General features: G+C 39.7%; 1 protein-coding gene across 9 annotated transcripts in view; it reads left to right on the forward strand.

Annotated features, from left to right (window-relative positions):
* Nucleotides 1–25,236, forward strand: part of cacna1c (calcium channel, voltage-dependent, L type, alpha 1C subunit) — a 178,564-nt gene that overhangs the window by 92,306 nt on the left and 61,022 nt on the right. For all 9 annotated transcript variants that reach the window (XM_069700296.1, XM_069700300.1, XM_069700298.1 and 6 more), the window contains exons 4-7: nucleotides 15,403–15,542; nucleotides 20,562–20,701; nucleotides 22,194–22,346; nucleotides 23,501–23,700. In XM_069700296.1, coding sequence (XP_069556397.1) covers nucleotides 15,403–15,542; nucleotides 20,562–20,701; nucleotides 22,194–22,346; nucleotides 23,501–23,700 — 633 coding nt within the window. The remainder of the gene's footprint in view (nucleotides 1–15,402; nucleotides 15,543–20,561; nucleotides 20,702–22,193; nucleotides 22,347–23,500; nucleotides 23,701–25,236) is intronic.

The raw sequence follows: 25,236 nt of genomic DNA on the forward strand, positions 1-25,236 counted from the left end.
GATGGTCACCAGAGACAAACAGACACTATGGGAGAGAGAGAGAGAGAGAGAGAGAGAGAGAGAGAGAGAGAGAGAGAGAGAGAGAGAGCGAGAGCATGTCCTTGTATCCAGCCTCTCAGTGTGATATACTGCTGTGTGGCCAAACTCTGTGTCTGTGCCAATGTTTTTGTACGTGTCTGACAGGCTAATATCCAATATCATTCATGGCTCATCACACACTCCTTCTGACTCATACACTCATCCATATCCACACATATACAGCAGGGACCCAATGTGTGGTAAGTGACAGCAAGGGTAACATGACAGCAAGCAGACTGAAGGAACATGCGAGACTAGATTAATTTTATCCATCTTTCTTTGTTTCTGACACATCCCTTTATCGCTCGCTAAGCAGTACTTTCTTACTTGTCTAGAAATTAAATTTAATAAATAGTTGTTTAGATGCCCTGCATTTTTCAGCATTTCCACTCTTTGACATTGGGAATATTTTAACTCCAGTTATTCCCTCCTATTGACCAAAATGTATCAAATATCAACCAATTTACTCCAGCAATTCATTGTGCACAATGCCATTTTGTCAATCTGCACATATGTATAATACTATTGTATCAACTTACATTCTACAAAAATTAACAAGGTTAAAAAGTGGTATTAAAGAATAGAAACTCTTTGATAATTTGTCATTATTAAGCACGATTACTTTTGTGGTTGCATTCATTTTTCAAATTAATTTAGAAAAAAATTGCCTGACTTTCATTGCTTCATATTCTTTCTTACTTTGGTTTCTCTGTCTTTCCTTTGTCTCACAAACCAGCTGGTTTAAGTGTAAACCACACTTGTGAGTTTGGACATATGGACATAGGTAGTAATTGTTAACATCGAGCACATCTCAAGACTCACCACTTCACCAGAACTGCATCTGAGACTCGTCTCAAAGGCCAACATTGCTCACCCAGTAAGACGTGAGGGTGAAGTAGAGAGTGTGTAGAGTAGCAGTCCGAGTGCATTAGAAGACAAGTCAGAGTTACCTTACAAAGGACTTTTATGAATATGGTAAAAAAAAAATTAAAAAATTAAAAAATTTTAAAAAAAGCGCATCCACATGCCCAGGTACAGGTACGCAATATCAGCACGAGCCCTGCATTGTCATGCTTTTATACACAAACATGCAGCCAGAGGAAGGTTGGAATTCATCCAAGCATCTATTGACATGCACATACATTACAAAATCAGTGCACTGGCCTGCAGAAATGCACAGACTGACATACTGACACATGCACACACACACACACACACACACACACACACACACACACACACACACACACACACACACACACACACACACACACACACACACACACACACACACACACACACACACACACACACACACATTTTTTTGCTGTTGCACTAGCTGAATCAGTAAAAGCACAGAGCCGCTCGATGTTTTATCACAAAGACACTATTCAGCATCAAACTCTGCACTTGCCCACTACACAGTCAAAAGAATCATGTCTGAGCAGCATCAAACTGATCACCACAAGACAACAGTGTACCAAATCTTTCTGCTGGTCCTTGTGTTTCAACAAAGTTTTGTACAGAGGTCACTTTAAGAGCTGTGCACCAAATAGCCCAAAAATACTACACAAGCTTTTTTGTTTCTTTCTTTCTACTCTCTTTTGATTCCCATTTTTCAACTCATATGATTCCTTTTCTAGTCATCACTTTATCTTGCTCTTCTTTTTTTCCTTGTTCACTTTCCAGTACTTTTTCTCCTGTCCACTCTCTCCTCTTTCTGTCATGCATACATTTGCTTTTAAACACATACAAACGTAAACCGAGGTATTCCCTAATTATGCTGTATTGACTGGTGAATGTGGGAGTTGAATTTGTGTGTGGTCTGAGATAGTGAGGTATGTACAAGATCTGCATGCAGGTATGTGTCTATGTGTGTCTTTCATCTGGTTAATTATGGCCATGTCAGAACGGGGCCACCAGCCACATCCATTGTGTTCCCCAGGGAGCTGAAAGGAAAAGTGTAGGTGGTGTGTGTGCGCTTTGTTTTGCCCTTGATCTGAGAAATACATGCAGCACACACAAACACCACAAAACAGAACATACTGTCCCTCTTGGTTGCTGTCATCAGTAAATACCTTTCTAAACCTCATTGGTTAACGAAGGACAGAAGGAAGGGTGGAAAGAAGCAGGGAAAGATGGGGTACTGGTTATATAGGATGGTGGAAAGGATTATGCAGTTATATTTGTACCTAATATAAAAAAAAAAAATAAAAAAAAAAAAATGTGCTCTTGACATTGCAGCTTGAAATGCATTCGGCAGGTAACACACAATAATCATGTGCATGGAGCAGAACCAGCAGACGTATACAGTAGCACTGAAATGTGGGGTAGACAAAATGCACAAGGCCAGAGATGCTATCACAAGCTATGTTTAGTATGAAATCATAACAGGATGATGCTGGGGTGCCGGAGGAATAAATCAGCATAACCAGTCAGAGCAGCAGCGGCATGAATGATCAGAGTAGAGTGAGAGAGCGAGCTTCTCAGATCATATAAACTGAGTCATCTGATAGTGATCGTTTGAGAGGCGTGTGCAACTTCAGTGCTCTGCCTAAACTAGTGTGATGCTCCGCAGGTTCACTCATCTCTGCCTCCTCCAACACCTCGCCACATTTTGTGATCATATCACGAAACTCTTTCCAACTCCATCTGTCTCATAGATCGTTGCCACAGCCTTTTCTAACTGTGTGTTTGTGGTACTGAATTCATTACTTACAAGGGACCAAATACAACATTTTTAGGACTAAGTTGAGGGAATAAACAACCATGAAATAATGGACTTGGAATTTGTATAATGCAGTCTAAGCAGACTACTTGATTTGATGGCAGACAGAAAACTAATTGACAACAACTCTGATATTTGACTAACCTTTTTAAGGTCAACATAAAGGAAATTTAAAGTAATTATGGCAATTTTTGACAGTTTAAAGAATGACTGATTAATGAATTAATGGATAATACTCAACTAGTTGCTCATCCCATTGCAACACACATCATACACACAGACCAGACATGTACACTTACTATCAGAGTCTCTTTTTCCCATCCACACTCTCATCTGCAACTTCTCTTTATTTTCTGTGCTTTTTTTTGGTCACATTTCTGCTCCCTTTCCTGTGCAGTTGTCACTCAGACCTGCAGGCTACCGGTCTTTCTTTCTTCTTCCTACTGTCAGTTTTATTAATTAATTAAAATGATTTATGCAAATAACCCAATAACTAATCCCAAAATGTTTTTTTTTATTGTTGCTGCATGTCCTTACACCTACCGACATATTAATTTAGATTATCTTCTAGGTGTATGGTTATTCTGTCCCTCAATTTATATATCTGATGTACTAAAATTAAGCATTTTCAGTGGCTGTGGTATATTCAGAAAAGAACCAACATTTATCGATATTAATAAAAACTTTAGTTGCAGCCCTAAAGTCACAATATTGGCAGTGAGACAAAAAGTGAGGGAGAGAGGAAAAGATAGAGAAAGTGGGAGCTGAAGCAGAGGCAGCAATCAAACCTTTGGCTTTCTCTCAGTTTGGTTGAAGAAGTGGTGGAAGTTGAATTTCACAGTCAGAGACAAATTGATTGAAAGCCAGTGCAGAGGTTGAAAGGACACAAGGTGAGGACAGACCTACAGTGGTTTCAATCGTGAAAATGAATTTTGTTCTCATCTATCCTGATTAATAACCCTGTTAGCCTTTTCAATAGGCCTCCTCAGCTTTTTGCTTCCATCCCCCCTGTCCTGCTCTTTCTCTTTTTGACCCGTCAGCTAAAATGTGCTTTAGTCAAATCAAATATGTTAAATACCAACAAAAGATGAGCTGGTAACCTCCCCCTCCCTTATCTTAATTATCTTCTTTTTCTATTCCACTTGTCGCTTTCTTGAAGTTTAGTTTGTCTTTTTATAGCTCGTGGGTCGCAGTTTCAACAGTGCTACTATGGTAACAGCAGGGGAGTGGGTGTTCGCAGCTAATCCTGTTGGGTGTCATGGTGACATTGCTATTGCGCCCAGTAGGAGAGCTGCACAAGCATTCTTTTATTTAATCATATTTTATCAGTTAAGACTTCAGAGGTCAAAGGGTATGATGCTGAGTTAATATACGAATAGGAGTTCACTCAATGTTGTCATTGTTCCATGTTACACAGAATTCCTCAGTTTCAGCTGAGAAATATTTACTTTAAATTATCATAAAGGAATCGGAGAGTTCTAGTTGCCTGTTTTCTTCCTTTTACTGTTAATTTAAATCTTTAGTGCACCATATACACACTATCATCCTGAAAATTAAAGCAATATTACTTACTCACTGTATGATGTCATTCTTGTTTTTGTTTGTTTATTGAAACAAGTAAAGCTGAAAAAGCTGACAAACGTAACTGACCTTGACAGCTGGTGAACATAGTAGAGCAGCAGAAAATAATGAGACAGTTATTAACCCCAAGTTGGTGGAGAGCAAAACTGAACAAAAAGTAGAGTGAAAACTGGAGTTAAAGTTTTGAGGTGGTAAAAAGCATGACCCCAAATGAATGCTGAATTAATTCTAGGCATCAGTCAGGTACATAGTTCAGTTGTGCTTACCAGCAGGAAAGGTATTTACACATTAAAGTCCAGATAATAACCCCGTAATGAAACCTTGTGTTTACCGAAGGGGATTGTTATTGATTCCAGCTGCCATTAGAAATAATTGACATATCAGTTACAGTGTTCTTATAGACTCGCACCTCAGTATTTTTTTTTTTTTTCTCACACACACACAAACACACACATCAGTGTTTTCCCATTGTGTCTCTGTTTCTCCTTTTTCATTGTGCTGTGCTGTGGTCTCGCTCCACTGGACATTAACCAGAGGAGGAATGATTGAGCAGTTCTTAACAAACACGCTAACACGCACACAGACATTCACAGACAGGATTTACTATCACTCTGTGGGGAGATAGAGTGGTGTGTTTGGTTCTGATAGGAGCAAGTCAACATGGACAGCGCAGGAGAGAGAGGTTGAGGGTGTCTTGTCTTTGTTTGGGTAAAACCTGCTCTCTACAAGCAGGACATGGAAGTAATTCTGTTTCACAATTAGTCAATCAATATTTCCTGGTGATTCTCGTGCAGATCAGTGCTGCCGTATTTCTAATTCTTTACCCATGCCACAGTTGGTATGAGATATGGTACTTAAAATAATTCATTAATTTACCCTCCCCTCTCACTTTGTGCCCTCACATGTCGTCGTCTTAAACCCCAATGGCTCTGCCATTGACTCTTAGGGATGAAAGGGGCCTCGACCAGTCCTCTGGCCTATGAGTCTGCTCCTCACCAACGAGGGCCAAGTCCTCTTCTGAGGGTGGCACAGCAAGGCAAGGCAAGTTTATTTGTATAGCACATTTCAACAACAAGGCAATTCAAAGTGCTTCACATAATCCCATTAAAAGCATGAAAACATCTGGCAAAAGAAAAGGACATTTAAAAACAATGAATCACTGTGACCACTGCTCAAGTTTCCCCACAAAACTTAGATATAGTTGACCCATGCAACTGGTATGGCTGCTTTCAGATATATAAGCTTTTGTTTTGTTCAACATATTTTCAATATATGTTTCATATGTTCAAGTATTGGTATTTCGGGTATAGTGCTCACTTTAAAAAGTATTGAAAGAAAAACTTCACATTTATGGCTCAATTTCTTGTTTGCCTTCCAGATTTGTAGACAACCTGAGGAGTTGAAACTTCCTCTGTCTCAAACAGTCTGTCTGTCATTTAAAGTTTAGAGCATACCTCAGCTTCATATCCCATGGTTGTTAACCCATCCTGCACCATATCTGAGGAAACCATATGTCAACACAGTGGGGCTCAGGCACATGCACATTTGTGCACACATACACACTCATGCAATGTTTGATCTCAGTAGGTGAAGACCTAGAAGGCAAAATTCAGTCCTCCTTGACACGTAACACTTATCCCACATTGTCTGTGTGTGGTTTGTGTGTCCCCATATTGCTGTCATTGTGACTAATGGTTAAAGTTATGCTTGACGAGTAAAGATGTTGATTTGTAGGTACGACATTCGATTTGCTCCTATAGGTCACGTGTTTCTGTGCGCATGCAACCGTCACGTGTAGATTCCATCCTGTACTTTAACCTTCATTAAAAAGGGTCAGAGAAATACAAAACACAGGCTTCGTCCATGTTCGTGTTGTGATTGCACTAATAATGATGGTTTTTGTTGTTTTCTTTTGGACTTCTTGTTATTCCAAATTGGAATTTGCGACAATGGTAGTGGGGACGATGGAGTCTGCAAAGTCTGCAGTTGTTTTTTAAGGGCAGCTACTTTTTCTGATTGGTTGATTCAGCTGATAGCAACAGCACACTGATACCAGTACTCCTCTCTTTATTTATTAGTTTCAGTGATTTGTCTGTTGTTTCAACCTTCTCTTTCATCCCACTCTTTCTGCTTCTTCCTGTTATGCAGACAGGATAATTGATTAGGAGCAGAGAGAGAGTCATGAAGAGACAGAGAGAAAAACAAATGGACAAAAAAGGACAGGAAGGAGACAGAGAACGAGGGGAGGGAAGGATATAGACAGAAAAGGGGAAGTATACTGTGAGAGGAGCGAGAGGAGGGAAGGGATGAAAGAATGTGCTAACAAGCACAGCTTTACTCATCTGACTGGATATACAGGAAATGTCTGGGATGACAAAGGAGACAAATTATGCAATAGTGGAAAATCTGTTTTCAAATAGATCTTCAGAATTACCTTCAGGATGGAAATGATTGCTTGTTTACACGGGACCATAACTATATCCTTTTTCATGTTGGCTCACACACTTATACAACTTATGGATTCAGGCAGGGCTGCCGCAGATGTCATGTTCCAGTTGTAATTAACAATGTAACAATGTCGGAAACAATGTCGGAAATTGGGGGAAAACACTTATTAACCAACACTGAATTATTTTCATTTTGTCCAGTCAGCTGACGAAGATGTTTGAATTTTTTTTTTTTATTTAACAGCTTCAGTTTACCAGCTGTCAATACTGCAAGGACTGAACAAAGACTTTTCAGGTGCAATTATAACAGGACGATGATTGAAAGCAAATCATGAATAGTGATGTTATTTTTAATATACCTTATCAATATACTGCTGTATGTACTTGTCATTCTCTACCACCTTTCAGTCTCTCTGCCTTCCTTAAAGTCACAACAGCACCATCAATCCAGAAAGCATATTTGTTGACACACACACACACACACACACACACACACACACACACACACACACACACACACACACACACACACACACACACACACACACACACACACACACACTTATTCTTCATACCATGAATCATGTAATGAATCACAGAGTATAGTAATCTATCTTGTCCTGTCAGTTTAGCAAGCAGCTACTATGATCCTGATGCACTACAGTGATCAGTGTGTTGGCATGTCACTTCACTTTGTCTTCATTTGTACCTGTGCATGTGTCTCCTGTGTAAGTGTGTGTGCATGTCTCTCTCTATATATGTGTGTGTGTGCTGCATTTGTCTCCCTGTGTGAGGAAGCAGGAGAAGTCGTGATAAGTCACTATGCACGCTCACACATATACACACAACAGAATGCAGAATAGGAGACGAGGCCTTTTACAATTGCCATATTGGAGGGATGAATACAAACAGAGGAAGACAGATGAATTTCTCCACCTTTTCATTTTGGCTTTTTTCATGTTCCTTCTTCTCATATGCAGCATCTTTGCTCTCTTTTTCTTTCTGCCATCTCCTGCTTTCTTTCTTTCCCTCCTCTCTCAAGGGTAAAAGTTACCTCACCTCAGACATCAACTAATGTACACACATTCAAACATTTATGCACACACTGCCTAACACACACACACACACACACACACACACACACACACACACACACACACACACACACACACACACACACACACACACACACACACACTGGCTGTCTATATTAGATGATTTATGCTCCTGTGTTCTTTTATTTTTAGACCAGTTACTCTGTTTCTCTTGTCTATATCTTTCTTGCTTTCTATTTTAATCCCCCACTCTTTCTCTTCGTGGTCCTCTAAATATTGTCTCCTGGTTTTTTTCACTTCAGTCTGTATGTGCAGATGATTTTAGATGTTTGTTTCACCATCCGCTCTCTGTAAAAGACATAAAGGTCAGTTTGACTTGGCTCTATCAGCTCTACAGTATGGATCTAAGATTACATTTTCTGGTGACCTGTCCAGGGTGTTTTCCGATCTTCCCCGAGTGCACACTGGGATAAGCTTCAGATCTCGTAACCCAGAGCAAGAGAAGCAGCGTAAAAAAGTGAATGAGTGAATTATTTATTTTGAAAGATAAAAGCTTCATGGTTGCCCAGCTACCGTCTGTTTTCCCAGAGACATTTCAGCTGGGATGATGTTTATTGACTGGGCTCAGGTTTAGCCGCTCTGTGTGTGAAAGTGAGATAAATTGATAACGGGAGAAAGAACTAACGTGACATTTGTTGTGTGAGCCAAAGACAAACTGAGATAGTACACATGACCTGCTTCTCCCTGTGTATATAGATAGTTAGCATATAATATGTTGATCTGCATTGTGAGTCCCAGTTCTGTCACCACCGATAGCATTTGTCTTTAAGTCTTGACACACTAAAAGTTGCCCTCAAAAGAAATACAACAAGTACAGCTACGAGCTAATGTTAAGAGTTTCTTTACCAGCATTAGAGGAAATTGCAAGACTCACAAATGTTTATCGGCAGCCACGGACAAATTGTGTTTCAAGACTTTTGTCACATGCCCGCAAATGGATTCCATATTAGGCTTTCTACTGTATCTCTTTCTTTCTTGCTGTCTTCATGTGGTAGCTTCAAGTCCAGTTGCCTGGAAACAGAAGTTTCCCTCTTTCTGTGAACTTTTATGTGCTTCAGGAAACAAAAGATAATCAGAAAAGAAACTGATATAATATGACAGTGTCCACATTAATTCAGGCATTTTTAAATCAGTCTCAACTATTGTTTTCCAGCTAAAGCCAAAAGTTCATCAGCCACATTACTGTAAGCTGTCGTGGATGACGACACATGGGTGTGTTGGTTGCCATGGCTGTGTGAGTGGTTGTGTGTGTTTCTGTGCCTGTATTTCAGTCCGCTGTTTACTGTGATCCTGCTTCCCAATAGGAGTCCGAGGTCACTGATGACCACAATTCAGTAATTTTGTCGCTCACACCCGCATGCACAGACACAAGTTCTAATCTTTAATCAAACGCAGTCCTTCTCCAAAAGCCTGTGGATTGAAGCTTAAGTCTGTCAATGAGACTCGTGTTGAACATGTGCAGCTTGTACATTAATAGCATCTTTCCAATGTGTTCAGATCTGTTGCCTTTTAACAGCGGTATTCAAAGAGACTCACAAGTGGTGTGAGAATAGAAGCTCTTTCTAAAGCAGGACACCAGGAATATCTTGAAACTATTTGTAATAGCTGCAGTGCATTGTGGTCTTTTTTGTTTGCCAAGCAGCGTATAATTACACACACAGACCTCTGTATGCCTTGTTTTGTCCTCCTCCCTTGTGTCATCCTTTATTTATTTATGTATGACATGTAAAATAAGCAGTCATTGTCTGCTTCAGCAGTCACCTGCCACATATATATACTGCATATATTCAGTCCATTTCACACTGAGGAACGTCCTACTAAAAGCACAGAATTTGTGAGTTACATTTGAGATTTCGGTAGATTTTTTTTTGTTAAACTTTCAGGTTTTAACTCGTTGGCCTATTTTAAGTCGAGACATAGTTTGGCCCTTTTATCACAGAAAACTGTAGAATCCACTGTGTTTCAGATGTTTCCTGTTTATTTATGCTTTATTTATGCTGCGAGAACTGCCTCACCAGGCATCGAGAGTGAGCGGCGAGAGCAGAAAATGCTTTTCCGTTTCCCACTCACAGAGCAGGGCAGCTGATAAAGATGATTGACAATATATCAGGCTTTACAACCCGAGGTGCTATCAAAGTTGAGCAATGCTTTAAGAGCTTTTTTCTCAATACAACCTCAACAGTAGGCTTTGTTGAGAGGAGAGTGTTCTTCTCTCTTGGGGGACTTTTGAAATGCTCAAAGCTGGATGTCCTTAGTGCAGGAGTGGCGAGTTGAGTTTGTCTCAGCTGTCAGCTGTGGTGAACTCTCTACTCAAGAAGAAGATCGTTAAGTACTGAGAAAGATGTTACTACAGTGTCAATCTGCAGCTGTCCTTTTAAATGGTGCTTGCTTTATTTTAAGTCCTTTTAAAATTGATAAATAAAATACAGACAGAACAGAAAAAAAACCTTAAAATTAACCCCAGAAATCAAGCTAAATTAAAGTTCTGTTAATAGCTCATTTTTCTACTTCTAATTTGGGGAAATAAAGATGGAATTACAGCATTTACTGAAACTGTTAATCCACTGCCAAACTGCATGTCTTTTATAGACCAGACCTTGTGGGATTAATAAAGTAACTATCTATCTATCTATCTATCTATGTATATATATATATATTATAAACAGTGTGTCTGGATATGAAAAGCTTCATTATAGACCAAAGGTCTGTGCCGAGCAACAGAGTGACACACCAAACTTTCTCATTATACTAAGTTCAATACTATCAACTGGTGGTAAGTGATAAGTAAGTATATGACATGGATCACTGGAGCGGCCACAAAGTATCCCACACTGCAGCTGGTATACACATATACATACTTAAACACACAATAGGAAGTCTGGATGTTCACAGAAGAGTAGTAATCAGTACTGTATGCTGTGGATATTCTTGGTACTGTACTGAATCTGTGTGTGTGTGTGTGTGTGTGTGTGTGTGTGTGTGTGTGTGTGTGTGTGTGTGTGTGTGTGTGTGTGTGTGTGTGTGTGTGTGTGTGTGTGTGTGTGTGTGTGTGTGTGTGTACGCGTGCGTGCGTGTGTGCGTGCATGCCTGCGTGCGTGCCTATCTGTGTGTGTGTGTGTGTGTGTGTGTGTGTGAGAGAGAGAGAGAGAAAATCTACTGCTGCCACGACTGATGCAGCCCACAGTTTCCATGGTAACGTTGAACCCATCTTGGTCTCTATGGTAACTTCTGGTTGGCACCCATAGAGGTAGAGAGAAAGTGAAATGAGGGTAATAAAGGGAGAGGAGGTGAAGATGTAAAAAGAGAGGGGTGACAGAGAGAAGCAGAAAGACGAAGAGTAAAAGAATTGGGAGAGGAAGAGTTAACAGTTAGTGAGGCAGAAGAAGAAAGAGTGTCGGGTTTGTCCGCATAACTTTACAAAGTGTCAAAAGATTTGAATTGAACAGATCTGCCTCTGTCTTGTGTTGTCTGACCTTCGACCATTGTTAAGTTACAGCCTCACATGAGCTGTTGGTTGACTTTGTGGAGAAGAGGAGGTTTCTGGTTCAAATCCAATAATCTGATGACGGTGTTGAGCATGCAAAATCCACTTTATTTAAAGAATAACTCCCATTCATTACAACTTCATCTTCTTTTCATAATTGTGATGTTTGTTTTTGATGATACTGTCCTCACCAAAGATAGAATACACAACTGAATCTCAAACTATTTGCAGAGATTTTAAATCAATCTGTTGCACTGCATTTTGGTGTTCTTGTCCACCTCTTCTGGACTACACGTGCGGTGGACATGTTGAATGAGCAAGTTTTGAAATAGAGACGTTATCTTTGACGCTTTGCATTTTCATGGTTTAGTAGTTCGTTTAAGGTGTCTTTTTCTCTGTTGTTCTTGATCTATCAAAAACTTCATGAATGCTACGCGCAAATACGCGAGTAGACACAGACTACAACATGTCTGGGATCTTTCAAAAGCAGCTTAATGGCTAATCCTGTCTTGCGGCACACACACAAACACAGAAGGTCATCGCAAATGGAAACATTGTCCGCTCTATGGTAGAATGTCGATACTATAATCTGATTGGCCTAGTTGATGGATAGGTGGTTTAGTTGACCTATCACAGTTAACTGAATTATTGCTCCCACAAACTCACCTTTCGGTCATTCTGTCTGCCTTCTTTCCTCTCTCTCTGTCTCTTTAGTCTGTCTCTCTTCATCGCACTCTTGCTCAGTCTCTCATCTTTGCGCTCTCATTTCTTTCCCGTCACTAACCAAATTAGTCGTGCCCCTTATGGATTTTGCCCTTTACGGGTCTGAATGAATGAAAGGAGATGAGAAAGAGGAGTGCGCGTTTCTGTGTGTCAGACTAAGCTGTTCCTACCAGACGTTTTTCTTTGTTTTATTTTTCTGAGCGCCGCGCTGTCTGCCTGTCACCGGCAGATACACTACCAGGGTGTGTGTGTATCTGTGTATGTCTGAGACAGCGAGCTAGTGATTGAGAGCTTTTGTGTATTTGAGAGGGAGAGTGTGTGTGTGTGTGTGTGTGTGTGTGTGTGTGTGTGTGTGTGTGTGTGTGTGTGTGTGTGTGTGTGTGTGTGTGTGTGTGTGTGTGTGTGTGCGCGTGTGTGTGAGATTAATTACTTCTGCATAGACTACTAATGCTCGCTGCGGGGTGGAGGGTCTGCAGTACAAATGATGAATATTGGAAAAAGATGACAAGTGTTTAATGTGACAATCTTGACCTATATCTTGAAACGGGATACGTTTGTGCCAATAAAGAGCACTGCATGGACTTGAATGGAAATGAGAGGAGGTTAAATAGACAGGGAGCGGAAACTAAACCAGTATAAGACATCTTTCTGAGCCGACAATTAAGGTGCAGAATCCCTGGCCTAAAAACCAAATTGCCTTTCAAGTTGTCTGTCTTTCGAAACTGTGCAAATCATCCGAATTATTATTCTCGTTTTTTTCTCCTCTGTCAACTTACTAGAACATTGGACAACACTTCCAAATCACAGTTTATATGATAATCACACGATTAAGCACAAAAGCATGAGCTGTTTATCAATATATATATTCATCTGGTGTCAGCTTAGATTCATTTTATATTTTTGATTCACTGCTCATATAGTGCTCAGAAAATCAAACATAAACACTTCCCTAACCCTAAAAATGACATTTGGAGTGCAAATGTTGTTGCAATCATGTCAGAACGGTGTTAAAGTGAATGCCTGATTGCCATGGTCCCGGATATGTCTGCGTAAGTGTGTGTGTAACTGGCCTTGTCGTACTACGATGTAGTCATCCTCCATGCTGAGAGACTGTTTGTTTAGCTGGATGTACTTTAGACTCACATCAGCAAATCTTAATGCAGCCACTGTATATATGAGCATGTCCAACACTAACATGGCCTTTTAACTTGAGAAACATTTCAGCTGTTGAAGACCGATGATTTGAAGAAAACTTAATTGAAGAGATTGAACTCCATGTTAAATATTCAGCATCTTAAAATATAGGCTGTTTAAATAAAAGTGTTTTTGACATTTTTATGTTAAGAACGTTCTTTCAGTAATTGTTAACCACTGGGTTTGACAATTTGTTGGTGTTATTCTTGTTTGATCATAATGCCCATGTTGACAGCAGATTTTATTGAACTTAACATTGACCTCATTGTACCATGTTTGCAAATTTCCAATAACCAAATTAATAATGCATTAAGAAATACACAATTGCGTCACTAAGTATAGGGAAATATTAAATGAATTGTTGAAATGAAGTGTCTATTTTCACAGCCTGTTATTGTACTGGAGCTCGACTATATTTTTTAATCACATGGATTTATTCAACAACAAGAAAAGTCATAGAGCATTTTTTACAGCTATGCTTTTATTTTAGAATGTCACTTTTTATGATAATGTTGTTGTCATTATTCTTTAATCACATATGTGATGCTGGGTGAAAAACGTATGTTTACAAGTTATATGGCTTTCATATGATGCCATTATATTATAATATTTTACAATATTCTTTTATATTTTCTTATTGTTATCATACAACACACAGGTACTTTTTGTATTTGGCCCTTATGGCATACTGTACTACCTAAGTTCCAAGATGCTGACCCAATTAGCTTTTGAAGTTATTTTGGTGAGCTTGGACACATACAGAGGCTGTGTCCCTCGAGCTTCAGGTTCAGATTAGACTTCCCAGGGATGAGGATCGAGCCTGGGGAGACCTGGCTGGCCTTCAGTCCCAAACCTCTGGCCCTCTGTGTGTATGTGTCCATGGGAAAACAGTGGGAACAAGAGGAGGAGCAGGGCTGAGATGGATGGGCAGATTGTTAGACCGAGCTAAATATGTTTTTATCTAAAAAAAAGAAAAAAGAGCTACCTCAGAGGCACAGAAAGAGGACAGAATATTTATGACTATAGAATTGTATTTGAATAGTTTTGCACATTGCCCTGATCTTTTTTAGAGTTATAAACTTGACAATAAAAATGTGATATGACAGATGATGAGGTGGATGATGAACTGTTGATGAAAAGTTATATGATCGTCCTCTCTTTCAAGGCCATTTTAGGACATTTCCCAGGACCCCCTTAGGCAGGGGGTCATCGCTATGGCAACGGTCTCTGAGGAACTCTGTAGTAGAAATACTGCTTTTGTATGTGTATGTGTGCGTACATGCATCATACAGTGGCCTCGTAGGACAGGAAGAGAGCCACTTTGATTAAATAATCAAAATGCCCTGATTGTGTACATGATTACAAGTTAGACAAATACATGTTCACACATAAATAATCAAACACACACACACACACACACACACGAACCAGAAACTGCATAAATAGTAACAGAACATCTTGTTCTGGCTGATAAACTTAGAGGAGTAAGCAGTCAGCGCTGCCAGTGCTCACAAGACAACATCTCTCATGCTGATTTTGGAAAAATAAATGATTTCATGGTTGTGAATGAATGTGTGTGTGTGTGTGTGTGTGTGTGTGTGTGTGTGTGTGTGTGTGTGTGTGTGTGTGTGTGTGTGTGTGTGTGTGTGTGTGTGTGTGTGTGTGTGTGTGTGTGTGTGTGTGTGTGTGTGTGTGTGTGTGTGTGTGTGTGTGTGTGTGTATATAATGGCACTTTGGTTTGTGTCCAGTTTTTTCTGAAGAGGAAAAAAAGATCTACTTAAAATAATTTGATTTAAGAACTTTGAATGGATATTTGGATTTGTCTCATTCAATTAGAGCATCTCCTGTTATTGTAATCTGTATGTAATTTACTTCTTATGGTAATAATAGTTTTAATACCATTTACTTCCTGCAAACTTTACAGCCAAGGGCCTTTTTATAAGCATCTCACTCTTCCATTAACTTTTTTATTTTTCACTAATACTCGTTGTCTGTCTCACTGTCCTGCTGCTTAGACAAATAAATGGACCTGTCACGTTCGTGTCTCCACAGGAGCGTGTGGAGTATCTGTTCCTCATCATTTTCACGGTGGAGGCGTTCCTGAAGGTAATAGCCTACGGCCTGCTCTTCCACCCCAACGCCTACCTGAGGAATGGCTGGAATCTGCTCGACTTCATCATTGTAGTTGTAGGGTGAGTGTACCGAAACACACGGAAAGGATAAAAGCTGTGAAAAAAATGTTGATGGTCCTATTACGCTAACTGAAGCAAACAGTCACTTTTCAAGCAATACCTGATTGGCAAATTAAATATAGTACCTTGGAGTAATCACTGTCAACAAATACAAGTAAGCCAAGACAATTGGCAGCCTCCATGTAATGCCAGAGTTACTCAGTGCTAGCATCTTTCAAAATTATAGTAAGATTCAATTTCACTGCTTTACTTGGTGTCACGAAGGCAAGACAGCTGTTATATTTAGTTTTGTTGAAGAAATGTGTTCATAAATGCACAGTCTTCTGGTTATTAATTCATTTATGTATTCAACCTTACAGTTTTACCTTCATCTAACATTTCAAGAAACAGTAAAAATATCTGGTTGCAGTAGAAAAAGAGGACACTCGTTTTGTTTTGTGCCATAATAAAATTGAACAGGTTAGCAAAGTCCAGCCCGCTGGCACACAATGTAAATTGCATTATAGAGATTGATAGAGAATAGACATGGTGTTATATTTTTAAAAGAATAATGCTTATTTATCTTATATATAGTATTTTATTAAAAGTAAACATACAACTACTTTTCAAGAACTTTAAAAATAAGTATTGTCAGAAACCAAGCTTCCTTTAGTTCACAGTGCGTCTGTGTTAAAGCCAAAGTAAACTTTGGCCTACAGTGTATTGGTAAAGCTTAAACTGATTAGCTTGTGAGATGCTGATAGCAAAGCTCTGCTCTGTTTTTCTTTATCTGCAACTCAACAACATAGCCCATCTGCTAAACCCCTTTTGCCTGTGTGTGTGTGTGTGTGTGTGTGTGTGTGTGTGTGTGTGTGTGTGTGTGTGTGTGTGTGTGTGTGTGTGTGTGTGTGTGTGTGTGTGTGTGTGTGTGTGTGTGTGTGTGTGTGTGTGTGTGTGCGTGTGTGTGCGAGTGTGCGCGCGCGTGCGAGTGCGTGTGCGCGTATCCTCTTGCATGCATGCCCTGCCTGCCAGATGTGTTTTGTGTACAGTGTGGTGTGTAAGTAATGGCACTATAGCCAGTGGATCTGACAGTTACATTAATGTTATAAAAATGGTCTAATTGACCGTGTGGCACTGGCACCATATTGTCAGCCGACGGTGTGTGTGTGTATGAGTGAGTGAGTGAGCGTGTGTGCGTGTGTGTGTGTGTGTGTGTGTGTGTGTGTGTGTGTGTGTGTGTGTGTGTGTGTGTGTGTGTGTGTGTGTGTGTGTGTGCGTGCGCGTGTGTTTGAGACAGCAAGAAAGCACCTCTCAGCCTGAAGGAAGGCTCTGTGAATGCACCAACTCAGACACACACACTCCCAGCGAGTTTTGTTCATTGCCAGTCAAGTGTTCACTCACATTAGCCATCACAAACTGAACACGTTTGGCTTCACCACATAAACACACACACACACACACACACTCACACTCACACTCACACACTCACACACACTCACACACACACACACACACACACACACACACACACACACACACACACACACACACACACACACACACACACACACACACACACACACACACACACACACACACACCGTCGGCTGACAACATGGTGCCAGTGCCTCTGGCATAAACACAACCTTTACCACTCTTATGTCGCCATCTACCCTCTCTGTCTGTCTCTCTCTGTTTCTGTCTCTTTCTGTCTCTATTTGTATTGTTGCTTATATTGTGTTGCAGCACAATTTAATGGGAATTAATACTTATTGATCCCTGCAAGTAAATTGTGTTTTCCTTTTGAACCCTGCTACCGGGTGTTTGGAAGGTCAAATACGAGCTGTGGCTCTAGGTTGCCTACCTAGACTTTCCCAGGTCTTTAAAATGTCACCTTTTTAAAATATAAATACTTGTACTTTTTCTGCTTCACGTGACCAAAATAAGCATGTAGATATTTAACACAGTAACCGTTTAAAAGTTGTATATGTCATTTGTTCAAACGTTGTTTTTTTAAAAAGACACGTTTAGGATTTTCTGCTAGTGACTTGTCGCTGTTTTGCTGATGTGCAAATAATTTGCTTCCAGTTCATTACCAACACTAATAAAAATGAAGGTGAATGTTATCCATGATCACAATCTTTTCCATAACCTTGCTTAAGTAGATTTGATTGCCTAATCATAACAATTCCTCAGATAGACACCCATACACAATTTTTCTGGATAGCTGTGATTTGGAGACTATCTTTGAAACAAACTGAAAACTCATAAAAATCTTTTTTTTTTCTTTTTTTTTTTTAAAAATCCATTAGTAAAGTACAAACACACACTCCTTCCATTTCATACAATCGGAGGGGATCCACAGATCCAGGAAATGTTCAGCCCTGACACTGTATCTCTGTGTGTGCATGAATGAGTGCTTGTCTTTGTACTTGTGTATGCTGCCAGCCTGTCTGTGCCTCTGTGTGCCTCTGTGTGTGTGTGTGTGTGTGTGTGTGTGTGTGTGTGTGTGTGTGTGTGTGTGTGTGTGTGTGTGTGTGTGTGTGTGTGTGTGTGTGTGTGTGTGTGTGTGTGTGTGTGTGTGTGTGTATATAGATGAGAAGTGACAAGAGTTGGCTCCCTCTGGAATATTCACCATATGGGTGAAAGAGCTTGTACCTGGTTCTGAGCAGCCTCACAGACACGCACACCCTCGCACACACGGACGCACACGTGTGCACGAGCACACAGATGCTTCAGCCAATACCCTGGCAGACATGCACCTACGAGGTTATTAGTGAAGTTTCAGTGAGTGAACGGACTGTGTGCATATGTGTGAGCATTCGATATGAATAGGTGCTGTTTAGACTCTTTCTTGAGTTTCTGCCAAAATTACATTTAATTTGTCAATTAAACATATTTACAGTCTTAGCAGAACTGTCAAATTTGACTGACTCCAGTCACTCAGATTTTAGCAGGTTTTTCATCAATAATTAATCAATAATATATATAAGTACTGGGGTGGAATGGTTAATAAAATGTACGGTTTGGTTCACATCATGATTTTATGGTCATGGTTTTTGGTTCAGTTCAGTGTATTTATGCTTTTTGTGTACTTGTTAAAAACGTTTTCTTGGCGAATTCTGGCTGAGCACATCAGGAAGTGATGCAGTGGGCAGTCACAGTTAGGTAACTTTCAGTAGCCCTGGAGGTTCACGTGTGTGTAGTCAGAGCTATAAAGACTGGTGTTGACATTTAGACTACTATTAAACTTCACAACTTCTGTTATCTTTATGAATGCACACAGTTGGTACTATCTTTAGCTGTGGATGCACACAAGCCATCATGTGGTGCTACACTCAAAGGCTCTAATTATCATCTAACACTCTACCATGAAAAACACGCTGGGTGAAATGCTGGTGGTGCAAAATTGTGGATCCTTGATGTGCTCTTCGTACGCTGTTTCCACCGTGTGTGTGTGTGTGTGTGTGTGTGTGTGTGTGTGTGTGTGTGTGTGTGTGTGTGTGTGTGTGTGTGTGTGTGTGTGTGTGTGTGTGTGTGTGTGTGTGTGTGTGTGTGTGTGAGAGAGGGAGAGAGTTAATCAAATTGAGAGGGCGGTAGTGCGAAATAGAGAGGCTAAGAGAGAGTGTGAGAGGGAGAGGGAGGGCGATATGTTTTGAGAGGCCTTTTCAAGTGGCCATTTCATCTGTGCTAATTGATAATTCTCCATGACTAACGCGCCACTGACTGGCCTTTGAGCCACGCTAGCTGGAAAATGGCATTGTATGGTGATTTCTAAAGGATCGCCGAGACAGAGCGAGGAAGGGGAGAGTGGTAAGCTCAGCTGGACGGACATAAATTCAAATTTGTGAGCCACTTGCACCAAAGAGACATCTGTAAGTAATTTCATAGGAGATTATAGCCAATAAAAGCAAACGGAATAAAAAATATTATATATATTATATAGTATATATGTATAGCCTATATAATATAGTATGCTACGCAACATATAGTATGACACAGTGGTGCACTGGTTAGAGCAGGTGTCTCACAGTGAGAAGTAACTGGGTTCGAACGCCACTTGAGGCATACGTCAGTGCCGGCGAACTCCAACCCGCTGGATCCCTGGCGTGCAGCGTGCGAGGGCCCGCATATCACTGCTTGCAGTTTTAATTATTATTGTAATTGTTATTTACTTGACCATTTTTCAACTTCTGATGTTCTGACCCTTTGTAATATCAGTGTGTACTGTAGATTTTGTTCCAATTAAACTAAGGGCATACAGCCCAAAATATAGAAGGCACTCCCGGACCACAATTACACCAAAGCTTTCATACATTGTTGCCATTAACCAGTAGTTTTTACCAAAATAGATGCTTATGTGTCATTTTGTGGAGGGTAATATCTAACAAAGGGCGACAGTACAAAAATATATTTCTCTTTTAAATAGAGGATAAGCATTTGCATTATTATGTAACTCTGCCTACTTTAAGTACCAGTTCGACTACGGCAAGGACAGGAAATGTTGTGATGCATCACATGGCATTAGATGTGTGTCATATTCAATCTGGCCGTGGTGTGAGCACACACACACTTTCTAAACACATTTTAGAGACAGTTCCCTTCACTACACTCATTAAAGTCGAATGGCTCACGTTTCCTTGTCTGTCAAAGACAGAGAGAACAGATGAAGCACTTTCTATTGTTGTGTTGGAGAGCTAACTAATCAAGATGCTTTATTTTCTCCTGTTGAGTTTCTCCAAGAACCGCCTTGTGAAACAGGGCAGATGTCCTAATCATTCCCTTGATGATTAAAATGTTTGTCCCCAGTTAGATTTTGTGTTTAAATGTATGTTAAAGATGATGTAGAGGGTTCCATTTAGCACTGACAACAGTGGCAAAAGAGTGTTTGAAAATAAGACCAGAAGTCATTACTCTGTATACAGCATCTGTATGTTTGTATCTCTTTCACTGTTTTCTCTCAGACACTCTCTAGTATGTGGAAATGAGACGTCAACCTGAAAACTATGGTAATTGAACCCATTACTTTCTGTCTTACAGGTTATTCAGTGCGATCTTGGAGCAGGCAACAAAGGGGGACGGGGCCACTCCAATTGGGGGGAAGGCAGCGGGCTTTGATGTCAAGGCTCTGAGGGCCTTCAGAGTACTCAGACCCCTCAGACTGGTCTCTGGAGTACCGAGTAAGTACTGGGAGCTGTGGAAGATAAAGAGAAGGGAAGGAAATGTATCAATAAAGAAAGAAAGGATGCTCAGGGGTTCAGGTGTGAGCAGTTATTGTGTGTGTGTGTGTGTGTGTGTGTGTGTGTGTGTGTGTGTGTGTGTGTGTGTGTGTGTGTGTGTGTGTGTGTGTGTGTGTGTGTGTGTGTGTGTGTGTGTGTGTGTGTGTGTGTGTGTGTGTGTGTGTGTGTGTGTGTGTGTGTGTGTGTGTGTGTGTGTGTGTGTCAATAATCCAAAAGGAATCCTGACCAACATCACATCGGGCTGCGTATTCAATTAGTGTCATGGCAACTGATCAGTAGCATGTTTGCTTGCTGATTAGCACACGGACTGCTTCCAGTGCCATTGTTGCTTATGTGCTATAGGATTCATTATTTATAAAGATAATAATATATATTGAACTCTGTAATGAACCAGTTTGTTCAAGGTATGTGATATAGACATCATGAAAAAAATACATCTAACAGGAGGAACACGTGTTATGTAATTAAATCCATAGATACCAACACCAATCAATGTACTGTATTCCTCAGCGACTGATGCCACATGCAGTGGCATTTACTTCATCAAATTATGTGTAAGTAATTGCGCAATAGTCTTCACTCAAAGTGAAATTAATACACATCAGCTTGCTTCACTTGAGCTGGAAGATATGCTGAGTTTCTCCTTATTTACACAGAGAAATGTAGGTGTTCTGTCCAAACACGTCACAACAAGCATTGTGTTGTCAAGATATAGTAATGTATGAAAGTCACAGCTGCTAGACTCTACAGTTGTGCATAAATGCATCTAAGTTATTGGTTACAGCTGCATACAAACATTTCATTTCGAAAAAGGAAGATGATGAAAACTTAGCTAGCAAAGATAAAACACAGTATATAAATAAATGCAAAATTCAAGGTGATCTAATCTATATGCTCCAACAAATGAGTCTGTTTGAACAAATTATTCATTTTAATAAAACCACATTCAACTGTACAGAGACACGAAACAAACGTTTCTACTGGTTTTTTTTGTCTTATTAATCTGATTCAGCAGTCACGTTTTCCTTTTGCAGTTATTGGGAGTTATTAGGTATGCACAGTTCTGAGCCTTTGTCCATTAAAGCATTCAGAAAATTAGCTGGAAATGTGTATTGCTTGTGAACAAGTTCACTTTTTTCTGAAGAATTCATTGAAGTCGCTCTTTCCAACTGGATGATCACATACAGAGAGAATATTAAAGCTTCTGAGCAAATATAATAGGCTGTTTAAGTCCTTGCATGGTGATTAATTGCAGCAATTCACTTCTATGATGTACCACCAATGCTTTTAACTAGCAGTAAGTCTCCAATCATTCGAAGTATTATAACTGATTGCTTTAAAAAAATATATATATATATATATTTCAAATGTTGTTTCGACCTTCAAATGTACATTTGTATTCTGAGCAGTTGTGTGTGTGTGTGTGCTACAGGTTTACAGGTAGTGTTGAACTCCATAATCAAAGCCATGGTTCCTCTGCTCCATATCGCCCTGCTGGTCCTCTTCGTCATCATCATCTATGCCATCATTGGCCTGGAGCTCTTCATGGGCAAGATGCATAAGACCTGCGTTCATAACCATACAGGTACAAACATATATATATATTTATATATATTATGTATATATATATATATATATATATATATATACATATATAGGCATTGTGCACTGATGCACAGATGCAAATACAAACATGCATGATCAAACACGTACACTGGCATACCACACTTCAACGCTCAGACAGATTTTGAATCATGTATTCGACTGTGTGTGAAAGCATGCTTCAGTTAGCATATATTCACACACAGACACACTTCAAATCCAGGAATAAATGCAAAGAACAGTATATCACACAAACCCTTTCAAGTGACATATCGAAGTGAGCATAGCTTTACCGTCACCTCACTACCCTTTTGTTTTTAAAATACTAAATTTGACTGGTTTGTGCATTAATTTGCAGTTAGACGGAAAGAGAACAGCTTTAAACAGTTAATGATCACTTCAATTAATTATTCAAACCATCATTTATGGTACTGAGCAGGAACAACCTTAGCAATAAGTCAAACAGTAGCAGCCATTAATGATTAAAACAATTTTCAGTAAAGGGCTGAAGGTATAAATGGACTTGAGTGTTATTATGGTGATGTTATAGGTCCCATGAGAGGTATTAGCTTTGCACAGCGTAAGTGCTGGTGAAATACTCTCTGCTATCCTATACATCACCCTGGAGAGCTTATTTTATATAATTAGTGCAACACCTTTCACGTAGATTTTTTTTTTTTTTGTATGGCTGCTCTGTTTGGTGTTAGTGCAGGGTGTCCTTTTAACCGGTACTTTTTTTTTCTTTTATATAAATTATTTTTAGCTGCGTATGTACTAAAAAAAAATTCTGTCCACTCCAGCTTGTTTTACAAAATATCTCCATACACACAAGGAAAAAAAAAATACACATTTTGCAAAATACCCGTATGTGTTGACACGGCTTGAATCGGTTCACCTGTGGATTCTAAATCAGTCATGAAATCAGCAGAAAAGTATTGTGAAATTTGGTAGAGATATAACTTGCACCAAAACATGAAATAAGCACAGATGATGGCTGCTCTAGGATTTTTATGTTGATGAACACTAAGAAAATGTCAAATCTAACTTTAACTCAATGAAAGTATTTTGCCTCTGACTTTTACACTGTCATCAAAGTCAAGGAAATAAAGCAGCTTCTTGCTTCCCTTTTTTTCACAGGTACCATTTCAGAGGAAAAGCCGGCACCGTGTGCGCCTGATGGAGCTTATGGTCGACACTGTATGCAGAATGGAACACAGTGCAAAGTGGGCTGGGAGGGTCCAAACGACGGCATCACAAACTTCGACAACTTTGCTTTTGCCATGCTAACAGTGTTCCAGTGTATAACCATGGAGGGCTGGACGGACGTACTGTACTGGGTGAGCCGGGCACCACAACGGTGTTTTTATGTGTGTGTGTATGTGCGTGAAAGAATGCGAGACAGCCCGATGTGTGTGTGTGTGTGTGTGTGTGTGTGTGTGTGTGTGTGTGTGTGTGTGTGTGTGTGTGTGTGTGTGTGTGTGTGTGTGTGTGTGTGTGTGTGTGTGTGTGTGTACTGTAATGTATCTGTAACGTCAGTGCCACGAGTCCGTTTGAGAAAAGAACATAAAGCAATAACACACACATTTCTCTTAGAAAGGCAGGTATGCACACAAAGATTGTTCAGAGAGAGAGAGAGAGAGAGAGAGAGAGAGCACACACACACACACACACACACACACACACACACACACACACACACACACACACACACACACACACACACACAGTTCTCTAATATCTCAGTTTAAATCAATGCCGACAATACACTGTGTAATTGAAGGCGCGGATTTCATTGGGAACGTGTATAGAATCCCAAAGCTTGATTCAAGTGTCAAGAGAACACGCGTGTGCAAACGCACACTCACAGCAAATGAACACACCCTGATGCAGTTTTAAGATGTTCAAGTGTGTTTCATCAAACATAAATTGAAATTAACTCGTGATTATTTGCTCTCCTCTATAGTCAAGTGTTGGCTTTGTGTAAATTTGCCATGATGAGACACGTGGCATATTCCCAGCTATAGTATTACTCAGCTGGACTGTGGCTGATTATGTTAGTTACGGAAAGCTGCAGGGGAAACCACCACAACTAGAAAGCACTCATGTACATACAAGTACCCTTTTCTTTAGATTGTCAAAAGATACATTTTAAATACATGTCTATGTTAACTGTATTACAATACAGTGAATTTTGCTGGTTTCCTGCCTCTTACATGTGATAATTATATTCATGTCACAGAGCTAAGTATTTATTTCATTCATTATTCTACATATACATTTCAAATATAAATCCCTGGTTAAAAAACAGACATATTGCCTTGCTTGTTTTATGCACTTTATTAAGTCAGAAAATAATCCAGAACAATATAGATGAGCTATAAATAAGTATAACTGCAAATAAAACAGTTCATTAAAGGTTAAAAAGTTTGTTTGTAAAAAATCTAATTCACAGTTTATGGATTGTTTTTTGTTTTGTTTTCATTCAGATGAACAGAAGAGGGTTTTTTGTTTTATTCTGTCAAAACCTTCAGATGTGTAATCGACCCTGTGGGTTTTTGAAAGATCACAAGTGCATTATCTTTTAAATAAATGTTTAGCTCTGTGGCCTGAATTGAATGATAATACGTAAGAGACAGCTTGGAATATCGGTCGTTATTAGTAAATGGAAAGCACCTGTTATAACTCGTGTGATGTAATACGATTAACAGTTAAACGAGTATTGATATTTGATGAAAGGTTGTTTATTGAGACTGAAATTTGTGACAAAATGTAACTGTGTGTGTGTGTGTGTGTGTGTGTGTGTGTGTGTGTGTGTGTGTGTGTGTGTGTGTGTGTGTGTGTGTGTGTGTGTGTGTGTGTGTGTGTGTGTGTGT

Source organism: Brachyistius frenatus, unplaced genomic scaffold, assembly GCF_029030835.1.
Source record: "Brachyistius frenatus isolate BFR_SWC_R1_liver_20210118 unplaced genomic scaffold, ASM2903083v1 Contig_33, whole genome shotgun sequence".
NCBI classification, from domain to species: Eukaryota; Metazoa; Chordata; class Actinopteri; family Embiotocidae; genus Brachyistius; species Brachyistius frenatus.